This window comes from Hyperolius riggenbachi, chromosome 7 (genome assembly GCF_040937935.1).
Source record: "Hyperolius riggenbachi isolate aHypRig1 chromosome 7, aHypRig1.pri, whole genome shotgun sequence".
NCBI lineage: Eukaryota > Metazoa > Chordata > Amphibia > Anura > Hyperoliidae > Hyperolius > Hyperolius riggenbachi.
In genome coordinates this window covers 296,042,746-296,056,308 of record NC_090652.1, presented here as the reverse complement: position 1 = coordinate 296,056,308, position 13,563 = coordinate 296,042,746, and the positions used below count along the sequence as shown (strand labels likewise).

Below are 13,563 nucleotides of genomic sequence, written 5' to 3'. Positions count from 1 at the left end.
GCGTAGCCTGCACCATTTTCAGGTGATTTCCTGGCGATCGCGTTTCAGTGCTATAGAATCGCTAAATGCGATCGCCACAAAATTGCCACACTGTTCAGTGATTTTTCCGCGTGAAATCGCAGAAAAATCACTACTGCAAAACCCCGGCAATTTTTTTTTTGAAAACGCAGGTGTGAATAGAGCCGAAGTGTCTGAGAAGGAATCAGAAGCTAGAGCTCCTAGCGTCTGAGTCTCGGATGCTAGCAGGAGAATCGCCAGCTACAGAGGAGGTCTCCAGACTTGAAGAGTGGATGGTGGAGATGAGTAGTTCCTCCCGATGTGCTACTCTGCTGGGATGGGGGGAGGTTTGGGGGGGGGCGGGGGTGCACAGTGAGGACACACAAACACTGATGCATGCTCCCTATGGAGGCTCCACAGCTTCCAGCATGTCACCACAACACCCAGCATGCCCCATAGAAGCACCATAGCACCAATATGCCCTATAGAGACACCACAGCACCCAGCATGCATTTTTGTTTTGTATTAATGGAGTGGGGGATTCAGCCAACATTTTACTGGGCAAGACTACTTAGACCGCTGTTAAGTTCATGTAAATTTGGCTCCACCCACGACCACACCCACATCCTGGTGCATGGCCACACCCATTTTTTGTCTGGAGTACCCAAAAGTGCCACGGATCTCTTAGGCCTCTTTTCCACGAACTGTTGATAGGCAGTGAAATGTCTCTCAAACTCTCTCAACTGCTCACTTCTGCCTGGTAACTGCTTGTTGCTGCCTGGTAACTGCTCACTGCTGCCTGGTAACTGCTTGTTGCTGCCTGGTAACTGCTCACTTCTGCCTGGTAACTGCTTGTTGCTGCCTGGTAACTGCTCACTGCTGCCTGGTAACTGCTTGTTGCTACATGATAACTGCTCACTGCTGCCTGGTAACTGCTTGCCGAACACACAGCTCAACAGTTCATGGAAAAAAGGCCTTAGGATTCCAGCGACGCCCCTGCAACGCAGTACTGTGAACAGGCCCATAGAACTGTATGGGCAGTAAGCTGACATGCAGAATTAATCTGCAATGCAACTGACCACTGTGAACAGGGCTTCAAATGGGACAAAATGCATCGGACAATAAAAGTGAATGCATTGAAAAACGCAGAAACTCACTAGCCTAAAAAAAATGGTGTTTACCATCTTGCACGTGTCACCCCTCCTTCAGGACCCTCTCCCTCTGGAATCGCAAAACGCATGCTATTTGTGAATCCCAAAAGTATTAATTTCAAAATAGAAATAGCGAATGACATTTTCCCTTACTGCGATTTGATTCTTGTAGAGACACAAACACATCTTTGTCCGATTCTTTTTACACTTGTGGTGGGATACTGATACTCACCTAAGGAGAGGGAAGGCTCTGGGACTGGGTCCTATAGAGTCTTCCTGTTCTCCTGCCGGCCTCCGCATTCTCCAGCAGGCTCCACCATTAGCAGTCTTCTGGTATAGGGAGACTTCAGCAGTCTCCGGAAGCAATCTGCCTTCTGAAGATGGGCCGCTCCATACTGCACACGCGTGAGCGCCCTCTCTGGCGTACTCGCACATGCGCAGTACAGAGCCGTCGGTCTTTGGGAGCCCAAGTGCTTACGATGACTGCCGAAGTCTCCCGCGGTGGGAGATTCTAATGGTACATACACATGGGGGACAAAAGTGGCTGGTCGCTAGCGCATAAGGAACGCGCACGCGACAGCTCCGCCCCCGCGACAGCTGTCTACACGTCTCTGCCCAAAGGCGAAGGTTCCTAACCCCGCCAGAAGCGGCATACATTGTGTATGGAGTTGCTGTCACTAGTCCGCATACACACGGCGGACTAGCGACAGTTGCGTCGACAGCTGTTGCCGGCAATTGACCAAGTCAATCGCCCGGCGACAGCTCAGACTAGCGACGGTTCGTGGCGCGTGCTTCATACACATGGGGGGACTGTCGCTGCAACATGCGCGTGCCACGCGGTTGCAGCGACAGTTGTAACCCGTGTGTATGTAGCTTAACGGAGCAACCTGCGGAGGAATGCGGAGACTGGCAAGAGAATGGGAAGGCTTTATAGGACCCAGAGCCTTCCCTCTACTTAGGTATCTCTTTTTTATTTTAAAAGTCGCTTCAGACTTGCTTTAAATTGTAGACGAACACACATATCATGCAGCAGAACAATTGGAATCGTGCAGAGTGCATGTGGTGCCAGTGGTTGAGCAGCTGCCCTCCTATGCAGACAGTGCACTTGTGCCGTACATGTCAGTACAGCCATCAGTGCCTGTTCATCTCTTATCACTCCTGCTGCTGTTCTCAGGCCTATGTTATGTTTATGTTGTAGCGACTTCAGATAACCAGGACTTGCACGAGACAGCAGTTATAGTGTCATCACCTTATTAAGCAGTGATATAGGACGAGAGATGCCCCAGCCAAACACTTTGGTATAATTGGAGCTTTATTTCAAGTAAAAAGTCTCGTTGTTGCCTGTTTAGGTAATGTCAGAATGTTGGATATGTTTTCATGTCTGGACACAGCTTGTTATTCATGCAGCCCTCTTGTCTCTCTGCACACAGATAAAGAAAGCATTTCTGGCGCTGGTGGCTAATGGGGTGCGGGCAGCCCCTCTCTGGGACAGCAAGCAGCATTGCTTTGTGGGTAAGTGACAACTGTAGCAGCCTGTCCTAAGCCAGTTCAGTAGTCTGCCAGCAAGCTGACAAGTCCTGCTAGTGAGTCAGTGTACAGTTCTGATCCAATGATCCGATCATATGATCATATTGTCTGGGAATGGAAAGGTAAGGTACCTATACATGCGACAATGCATGGCAGATCGACCAAGACACAGATCTCTCTCTGATCGAATCTGAGAGATCTGTTGCCTGCCCATACACCACAGGCCGATTTCACCAGGAAATCTCTCAGGAATCAGCCTTGTGACATCGCATCCACCACCTCACTGGCCCCGGCACTGCCTTCCCGGTGTTTGCTGTGTCCACATTGCGCTGGCAACCTTGTGGAGTGCATGTATGGGTGGCATTACGGAAATGGAGCCAGCGACGGACACGACAGCTAAGGTATAGTGCATGGGGCCCATTTTACACTGGGGGGGGGGGATTGGCAGCGCTGGGGATTCAGTTGCATTCGCCGCTCGCCCCGATATCGTTCTCCTGTACCGTTGCGCACCCAAATGAGCATGTCAACACTACATCTTGCAGAATGTCCGATCTTTTCATGCGGCCAGTTTCGGCCCAAAATTGGTCACATCGTCGATTGGTCATGCTCTTGGCGGCACTTATTTCCAACCGATTGGATTATAATAATCAAATCAAATGGTCGATCCACCGCCAAGCCACCTGATGTATGGCCATCTTAAATTCTGTTGCAGAGCGATTGGACACAAACTATAAACAATAGTATTTGCAGTTATTGAAGGAGTGGGTGAGCTGGTAGATATCAGATCCTGCACATGTCATGCTGGGGGGCTTAGATGCTTTCCTTGTGTTGAAAGACATCCATGGCTACAATTACTAGGTAATGCCTAATGATGTTGATCCAGGGATTTTATCTGATTGCCATCTGGAGTCGAGAAAGAATTTTTTCCCTTTTGGGGCTAATTGGACCATGCCTTGTAAGGGTTTTTGCCTGCCTCTGGATCAACAGGGATATATGAGGGAGCAGGCTGGAGTTGTACTTTGTTTTCTGGTGAACTCGATGGACATATGTCTTTTTTCAACCCAAATAACTATGTAACTATGTATTTATATAACAGTGACATCTTCTTCTGACTTCATCTTCATGTTGTAGTATAAAGTATACATCCAGCAATTATTATTATTTGGGTGATCAAAATCAATGATTGTATGTTAAGCTTTAGATTATCAGGTGATAAAATTAAGGCGAACTAGGAACCAGGGACCATATGTAAACATCACAAACAGAACTCGGAAGATTTTGAGCAGAGCAGATTGCCCAAATTATGGTGCAATTATGGAAGAAAAGTTACCTAGAGATTTACTAGGTACTGCATTAAAGTGTACCTGAGATGAATAATAAAAAAAAATTCATACATACCTTAGGCTTCTTCCAGCCCCCTTCAGCCTGATCGCTCCCTCGCCGTCCTCTTCTTCCTCCTGGATCCTCTGTTATGGCTCCCGGTAACTTCGGCCAGTCGACGCAGCCGATCCCTGTTGCTCTCCCGTGACCAGGAGTGTTCCCGGTGATGGGGGCACGTGCAGTAAGCCCCAACTCCTGAAGTTACCGGGAGCCATAACAGAGGATGCAGGAGGCAGAGGATGGCGAGGGAGCGATCAGACTGAAGGGGGCTGGAGGAAGCCCCAGGTATGTATGAATTTTAGTTATTACTCATCTCTGGTTCTCTTTAAGACAGAGCCTGGAATGACACCCTCTGTCTTTTTATACCGGAGGTACTATTTAAGGTCATCTGTGCAATCCTAATAATTCCATCTCACGTAGATATAATGTTAAATGCACATAGCCGGATAATTAGCCAAACAAATACTGTATACATAAGGTACAGTTGACCGGCCCTATTCCAAACTGCATTCACTCTACATGCAAGCCAGAGTTCTCAGTATCTCAGTGACCATCTCTAGTCCTGACGTTACGGACTGGCGTCTCAGGACCAACAAGTTTTCTCTCTAATGTCTCAGAGCCTCTTAGTTTGCACCTGCTGCATTCTCTGCTCATCGCCATAGCTGGGGATAGGGTTGTAGGGTATCTGAAAGACTATACGGCAAGTGTCATCCAGACAGGCAGCTTGTGTTTCCCTAACATGGACTGCTACAGCATTCCCATCCTGCCCTATCTTCCTCTTACACCGCTCTCCATCACTTCCAGGAGGATCCCACGCTCCCTAAAAGCCTTCTCACTTTCCTGGAGTTTAGCTAGCTTAGGATTGTGGCGCCGGATTGGGTTGAAATAAATAAATAATGCAAATGTATGAATGAGAGAAGGGAAAAGGAAATCAATAAAAGGCTCTTTTCAGAGCAGGTGGCTGAGTTAATTTTGGCTACTCCCGGGCGGCTTTCGCTGTATTCCGTGAATTGACTGGCAGTAGGAAAGAGCGGGATAGAAAAGAGGAGGATGATGACTTCACATAGCGGAGACGGGCGCCGCGGCTTTAGGAGATTCGCACAGCTGTGTGACGGGCCCGGCAATCCGAGGAGCGCAGCATACTCGGGCAGAACACGCTGTACGCGGGCCACCGGCCAAACCACTAAGCTGAGATTTTCTCAACATGTCATAGTAAACAACCCATCTTTCTTTTTTTTTGTAAATAGCTTAAGCTAAACGGTAACTGTAAACCCACCACAGTCGTTTTTAGTGGGCCTCAGTTACAACAGCTGTGATCTTAGAGCAGGGATTTACAAAAGTAGAAAAACAACAAAAATTGGGGACAGGATAAAAGAACAGTGCAGTTTAAAGTGGACCTGAACTCTTGCACAGGACAGAAGGAAAACAGAGAGAAATGCGCCCTGTATGTATTTAGAGAGTTTAGCTTGTCTAATTCCCCCTCATCTGTGACTAATCACAAGTTGTAAATTGATCTCTCAGCTGTGTCAGCTGGCTGTCTTGGCAGTGCAGCTGATTTTTAAGCACGCGCAGTTAACCCTATGTCTGCTTCCATAAAAGCAGGAAGCAGTGTTGGACTGGGAGGTGGAAAAGCTGAGGAAATCCATCTGCTGGCCAAGCAGCAGAAACGCTATGTTATCTATCATCATTAGTTCGCCTTCATTTTAACATAAAAAAAAAAGAAATATATGAAATAAGAAATCTATCAATTTAAATGATAGAAATAACATTTAGAGTATATTAAAGTTTAATATACTCTAAAAGTACACACTTTTCCTTAGGAAAATACATTTATTAAGATCTGTACATGAGTCCTGAAAGAGGGACAATCAGGAGAAGAGGGACAGAGGGATTTACACAAGTTACAAATCTTACTGAATTGTCATGCATGCTTTCGGTAAATTACCAAACTATTAATGTGTGAGAATTTTATACATAGTAAATTAGATGTCTGTCTCACTATGAGTATCCCTGACGAAGCTCTGTGTTAAGGGCGAAACATGTTGGGTCTACTGTAGGTGGTGGTCTAGGTGTTTTTTTTTGTTTATGAAAGAGCACCTGCACCCTACTGTGTTTATCCCTGCCAGTTTATTATTATTTTTGACTTGTTGCCATAGAATGAAATTCCACATTTTCAGGCTGTTCGTATTGGCAGGTCATTCTTTGGTCGGGTGTTTGTAAGTTGGGGACTATCTGCATTATAAAAAAAATAGCAGGGGGTTCAAGTTCCCCTTAAAGTGGACCCAAATTAAAAATACAAGATTTCAGAAATAAAATGTATTTTCTAAATTATAATAATAAATAGCAGCCTTTTTTCAGCTGCATGGTGACAAATATAAAATATTTTACATTTATTGGAGAAACCCTTCCCTTCCTTTCAAATTGCCGGGACAGAATCCGGCAAAATGCTGAAGTAGGTAGTGTCTGGCAATGGAGGAATTGCTAATGGCTGCCACCTGTGTAACCCTAGTTATTAAAAGAGAAGGGTGAAAAGCATGCACTGAAATGCTCATAGGCTTGAAGGAGTGTTTATTTATCTTTCTATATGTATTAGTGGTGCAACTAAATATTTTGAATTAAAAAAATGTTTGGTTTGGGTCCGCTTTAATTCTTGTTTTAGTCTGACCTTTCTTGTCTGTACTATTGCTATAAATAACAACTTCATAAATACTCAATAAGCAGCAGTGACATTTATAAATCCCAGCATGATGACAGATACAAAGTAAGCAGCCTAATCTATGTGAGCGCAGCAATTATTATTATTTAATAATCCTCTGTGCAGAAAGATGCAGGAAAAGATGATGGTATAATATGGTATAATATTGTTACAGGCAGCGGAAAGTTTAAATCATACGTAATTACTGACAGTTATTGTCTTTGTTGTTAGGTCTTGAAATGACGGGTTAGATAAATGCTTGGCATACATTATACGTCAGTGTTTCTCAACATTTTATTGGTATGTACCCCTTTTAAAACCCCTTTTAAAACCCAGTACTCACCAAGTACCCCCTAGCATAGTAAACATTATCACAAGTACCCCTTGACAAATATAGATTTAATTGTAGTATACGATAATTGGTTCTAAACAATTTCCAAGCAATTACTATTGTTTTTAATTAGCTAAAATACTGAAACTCTAAATTTGTTATTCTTGGTTAAGTATATCAAGCCAGAGTAGTTCCTGGAACCATCAGAAGTACCGCCGCCTGGGGTACGCGTACCGCATGTTGAGAACCTCTAAGTTTATGGTATTGCAAAAGAGTACCTGTTGTGTGTGGACTTTTCCTTCTGTGACAGATCAGTGACTTTATATTTTGATATCTCTCCAGGAATGTTGACCATAACGGACTTCATCAACATCTTGCACAGATACTACAAGGCTCCACTGGTAAGTATTTCTAATACAATGATTGCAAGGTATATGTGCAGCATAGTGACGTAGTGCTTAGCACCCTCGCCTTGCAGCGCTGGGTCCCGAGTTTAAATCCCAGCCAGAGCACTATCTGCACGGAGTCTGCGTGGGTTTACTCTGTACACTCTCTTGTTTCCTCCCATATCCAAAAAACATACAGATAAGTTACTTATCTTTCCCCTCTAAATTGGCCCTAGACTACAATGGACATATGACCATTGCAGGGATTAGATTGTGAGCTCTTCTGAGGACAGTCAGTGACATGAGTATGTACTCTGCAAAGTGCTGCGGAAGATATCAGTGCTAAATAAATACATTATAATAATATGGTAGGACATTAGACTATGACTATGGTAGGATTAGATTGTGAGCACCTCTGAGGACAGTCAGTGACATGACTATGTACTCTGTACAGTGCTGCAGAAGATGTCTGTGCTATATTAATACATAATAATAAAATAATAATGTGTGTATGTTAGTAGCACCAGTTGAGTAAAAGTAGACATACATGTAGCGATTCTGATTCAATTGACATAGCGATCGACTTTTTTATGGAGTTGACTTCAGTATGGTTGGAAAGTCGATTGACTAGTGACCCACACACTACAGGTGATATCCTATGCGATTCACCTTCACAAATTGATCTGATCGATGTTGTGTCTCCATGCTCTGAATGCAAAAATTGATTCAAAGTCGATCGAAAGACATATGAACAGTAGTTGAATCCTGTGCGATCGATTAAGCTGGTCGATTTGACATGATAGCAGCCACTTTTCATCGATTAGGCAAACCAGAACATACTTGATCCTCTCTTGATTCCCTCTTGATTCTATAAAGTGATGGAATCGAGTGGTTGGTCGTAAGGCCAAATCTCTAGATGTACGGTGATTACGAATATTCTGCATTTGTGCTTTTGCTTGCATTTCCGATGCTACTCCTCTCTGACTGGCTATCTACATCCTAAAGGTGCCCATGCACTTATCGCTTTTTCCATTCGATTCCTTGAAAATTTGATCGATCTGCAGGGAATTGATTCCTCCAAAATTTCCGATCAATCTACTTTTGGTAGATTTTGACCAATAATTCATCGAAAGTATAGATTGGACCTGGACGGAAGATCTAGGTTCGTTTGGGGGCTGGTCAGTAGATAGATTCTCTGCTGGAGTCTATTCCAAATTAATGTTCAGTGTGTGGTTGGAACAATTCCTTTCAACAACAGCAACAACAAAACATTCATAAAGCTGTAGGACCCAAAGCGCAGAAGTTTATCTCAGATCAGTCGATAGTGATGTGTTACAGGGGACACGTTATGTGATCATAAATGAGACTAAACAGGTAGATTTTCGGTTTCGACTAAAACTCCAGTGAAAGTCATGTAATAAAAAAGTGCTTCATTTTTACAATAATTATGTATAAATGATTTAGTCAGTGTTTGCCCATTGTAAAATCTTTCCTCTTCCTGATTTACATTCTGACACTTATCACATGGTGACATCTTTACTGCTGGCAGGTGATGTCAGTGGAAGGAAATGCTGCTTGCTTTTTTGACAGTTGGAAACAGCTGTAAACAGCTGCTATTTCCCACAATGCAACAAGGCTCCATGGTCCAACCACTGTGTGAGGGGTTTCACTACAATATCAGCCTGATGATCCGTTTGTGAAAAGGAAAAGATTTCTCATGGGAAAGGAGGTATCAGCTACTGATTAGGATGACGTTCAATTCCTGGTTACAGTTTAAACACTGCCAGGTTGGAGTTGTCTTGATAGGTAAAAACCCAAGGGTGGTGTGTGTGTGTGTGTGCGTGCGTGCGTGCGTGCGTGCGTGTGTGTGTGTGTGTGTGTGTGTGTGTGTGTGTGTGTGTGTGTGTGTGTGTGTAAATATAGCACTGACATCTTTCACAGCGTGGATGTTGTGAATGATCCTCTGGCACTTCTAGTGCCTGGGCTGCATTTAGGTGGAAGTTTAACACCTGCTCAGTGATGATAGGGTTTGGACATGTTTTGTTCTGTCCATTCACTGAGGTTTTTTTTTGTTTTCAGGTTCAGATCTATGAACTGGAGGAACATAAAATTGAAACATGGAGAGGTAAACTCTAATCCAGCATAGGCAACCATCACTCTGTCATTTTCTAGATGTGGACACAAACTCTCAGCTCTGTGCTTCTCTTTCAGAGGTTTACCTGCAGAGTTCCTTCAAGCCGCTGATCCACATCTCTCCTTCGGACAGGTACAGCTATGGGTTAATCTCCTCCTCTGCACTACCGATACCTAACTGTGACCTACCCTTTAGGCCGCATTATCCACAGATAAAACCGCAAATAAAAACTCCCACGGCCGATATTCGCAATGCTTAATGACAATCATTATCGGGTGCCACAGATGTCAAGATTACCCCCTGGGCGTCAGAATTGCCACAGTTAACATTGTGGTCTGTGCGGCACCAAAATTCAAAAACCACCAGCAGGCTTCATTGGTTGGATAGTATTATGGGCTGGGGTAATGAAAAATATTGCAACCTATAATATGTTGTAACTTCAATGGACTCTGCTTAACTGCGCATGCCCCGCCTTCTTTCACATTTCCCGACTGTCATTATTTGCAACTGCCGGTGTTTAGTTCCATCCAGGGGGGTTATTAGTTGCCCACCAAGGTGGGGGGAGGAGGGTATTACTTCCCTTTAAGGGTTTTTTTTAGTTGCCCACCAAGGTGGGGGGAGGAGGGTATTACTTCACTCAAGGGGGGGTTATTAGTTGCCCACCAGGGGGGTTCTTTATTTCCTCCAGGAGGGGTTATTAGTTGCCCAGTAGAGGAGGGCTCTGTGTGAGAATAGGGTTTGGTTGTGTTGCATTTTCTGGTACAAATACATTGAAATTAATGGTTAGGTTGCACTTTCTGATAGCTATAAGTATAAATTATTGTAACTGGTTGCAAAATATTATAAAGTTGTAAAAATTTTCACCACACCGGCGCTGCCAGAGGCAAAGGGGGCAATTGCCCCGGGGCCCCGACCTCTGCTGGGGCCCCCGCACCGCCGACCCTGCTATATGCTGCCTGCTTCCCCTGCTCGCACTGCTCCCCAGGGCCCTGCAAGTATAATAGCAGCCATAATTACCTGTCAGTCCCGGTGGGTGAGCAGACAGGCAGCGGCTACACTTTGAGACACACTGGGCTCTATTCATAAAACCTTACCGCAAGTTTTCCGCTCAAAACAGCGGATTTTCCCGTCCATTTAGCAAAGTGGGCATTCATAAAAGCTGTTCCCGCATGAAAATCTACAATCCCCCAGCAGAGCGAGAAATTTCCGCCTTCTCCAGTGTTTTTCTAGATTAATCTAGAAAAAAGTAACAAAATGGCCATTCATAAAGATTAGAGGAAGCGGTATGTGGACGGGAAATACCGCTTCCTCTGATTTTGCGGATTACATACAAGTGAATGGGACAGACCTCCCAGAGAGAGCAGTGCACGGAGGGACTCTGCCGGCTGAAGTGTTTCCGCATGCCTTCCGACAGCTTACCGCCAGCCTTCAGCGGGAGATCTCCGCACTTGCATCGCAGCTTTCAAGATTTCTTTGAATGACCACCCAGAAGTGTGAAATACCGCTGCGGTATTTTCCCTCCAGGAGTTTTCTCGCAACAACTTTTTTATGAATAGAGCCCATTGGGTATCATTCATAAAGCATTTCCGCATGCGGAAATGCTTAACACCGGTGACTTTCCCGACCACTCAGCATAAGCCCCATTCATAAAGGCTCTTTCCGCATGAAAAGGTGACAGAGCGATACATTTCCGCCTTGTGCGGAGTTTTTCTAGATTAATCTAGAAAAAGTAACAAACACATCCATTCATAAAGATTAGAGCAAGCGGTATCCGGAAGGAAAATACCGCTTGCTCGACAGTAGCGATAGGCGGGCGGAATACATATAAATGAATGGGAGGGACCTCCCAAGCAGCATCAGAAAGAGCAGCGCAGGGAGGGAATCGGGCAGCTTTTAAGTTTCCGCATGTCTTCCGCCACGCTGCCGCCAGCTTCCTCCAGAAAACCTCCGCACTTCTTCCGCAACAGGCAGACTTCTTTATGAATGGCCACCCAGAAGTCTTAATTACCGGTTGCGGAGAAGAACGGTGTTTTCCCGCACTACCGACAGCCTGTTTATGAATGATACCCAATGTCTCCCTCTTTCTCTATGACTCGGCGCGTCATGTGTAAACACGCGCCGGGTCATAGAGTGGGAGGAAGACAGCATGCCTCAGAGTGCAGCCGCCGTCTGTCTGCTTACCCGCCGGGACTGACAGGTAATTATGGCTGCTATTATACTTGCAGGGCCCTGGGGAGCAGAGGTGCGGGGGGGGGGGGGGGGGGCGGCCTTTGCTCAGGGGATTGTCCCAACGCTACATTTTGCCAAAGGACCCCTTAAACCAGCATTGATGTTGTAAGCCTAAAGGCCAACTATACCTCACATTGAACAAGGCAAATCCTAGTAGAAATCAGGTTGATCAATGAACATAAATAGTGTATAGAAGCAAAGTGGTGAAAAAAAAAAGACAATACCTTTTTTTTAGTCAAATGTACTGGCCAGTCCACTGTAGCTTGTTTCCTGCCTTCTGTAGTTTTAGCTGGTGGGTGGGTCAATCAGGAGTGACCATGTGACTCCCAAAGTAGGCAGAACAATAGAAGCCAGACTAAATAGATTTTGACAAGGGTGGATAATGGAAATAGTTTGCACATTTGTTTCTTTAGCTGCAAAGTTCATAGTTGATTGTTAATAAATCAGATCCAGACTTTCCTGAGTGGCATTTTTAGCTCTGAATTGTTTTTTAACTACCCATCTTCTTCCAGCTTGTTCCATGCAGTCTATTCGCTGATCAAGAATAAGATCCATCGGCTGCCGGTCATGGAGCCAGTATCGGGGAACATCCTGCACATTCTCACGCACAAGCGTCTGCTGAAATTCCTCCATATGTTTGTGAGTGTAAAGCAATAACACCTGAGTTCTGTGAAGGTAGACATGAGTTGTGAACCTGTCACACTGAAAAAAGGCTTATATCCCCACGTTTGTTTACTGTGTGTTCCGAAGACGGTAGAAACAACAACTGGTCTCCCAGAATAGTCTGGGAGGAAAATGCTACAAATCTGGGAGGGCGGGGCTACATACCATTATACAGCAATATATAGCTATAGGAAGTGCTTCTGATGCTGAAACCAGAATAATGAACATAAAAGGGGGCATTTTGAGTCATTTACTCCATTGTAATATGTCTCTGGAGGTCCTGTTTAATTTCTGCACCTGGGTAAGCCTCTTGATGTACTCTACAGTATATGAGAGGGTGTGGACCAGAGGCATACAAGCAATGGTCAGTGGGATGCTGAGAGCTGGGTGAGAAACCACTCATTTACACCCTGCTCAGGACTGCATAGGTAAGGCAGGAAGGAAGAACTTGAGGAGGGAAGTGAGCCGCCTTTCCACCATTAGGCGCCTGTAGGCACGTGCCTACATTGCCTTATGGCAAATCCGTCCCTGGGTATGGCAATAATAAATCTAGCCCTGTGTCTATTCAGATAGTAAACCTGCAACAGTGCGTGCTTATTCATGTCATTTTCACTGCTTTGTCACTGCATTCTCTCCCCTCCTGGGATGTAAATTGTTTGTTTGACTTCAATCATTATGATTCATGTGTAGATAATATCAGCACTTCAGCAAACCCAGGATGGAGACATTTTTGCAATGTGAGGATTTGTACTTGTAGATTTGTACATGTAACAACTTACATGTTTTAAAGAAAACCTGTAACTAAAAAAGTTCCCCTGGGGGGTACTCACCTCGGGTGGGGGAAGCCTCCGGATCCTATAGAGGCTTCCCCCGTCCTCCTGTGTCCCACAGTGGTTCTTGCTGTGCCCCTCCGAACAGCAGGGATGTAAATATTTACCTTCCCGGCTCCAGCGCAGGCGCAGTATCGGCTCTCCGCTCGGAGATAGGTGGAAATAGCTGACCGCTGTCAGTCCGCTCTAATGCACAGGCACAAGTCTCCTGCTCCTGCGTAGTAGAACGGACCCGGCAGA

General features: G+C 45.1%; 1 protein-coding gene across 4 annotated transcripts in view; it reads left to right on the top strand.

Moving 5' to 3' along the window:
* The window catches only part of PRKAG3 (protein kinase AMP-activated non-catalytic subunit gamma 3), an 82,454-nt gene that overhangs the window by 33,447 nt on the left and 35,444 nt on the right, over window positions 1–13,563 (top strand). For all 4 annotated transcript variants that reach the window (XR_011022873.1, XR_011022874.1, XM_068246003.1 and 1 more), the window contains exons 4-8: window positions 2,579–2,660; window positions 7,424–7,482; window positions 9,547–9,592; window positions 9,679–9,733; window positions 12,343–12,469. Coding sequence is in view for 2 of the 4 variants with exons in the window: in XM_068246003.1 (XP_068102104.1) it covers window positions 2,579–2,660; window positions 7,424–7,482; window positions 9,547–9,592; window positions 9,679–9,733; window positions 12,343–12,469 (369 nt within the window). In the remaining 2 variants the exon portion in view is untranslated. The remainder of the gene's footprint in view (window positions 1–2,578; window positions 2,661–7,423; window positions 7,483–9,546; window positions 9,593–9,678; window positions 9,734–12,342; window positions 12,470–13,563) is intronic.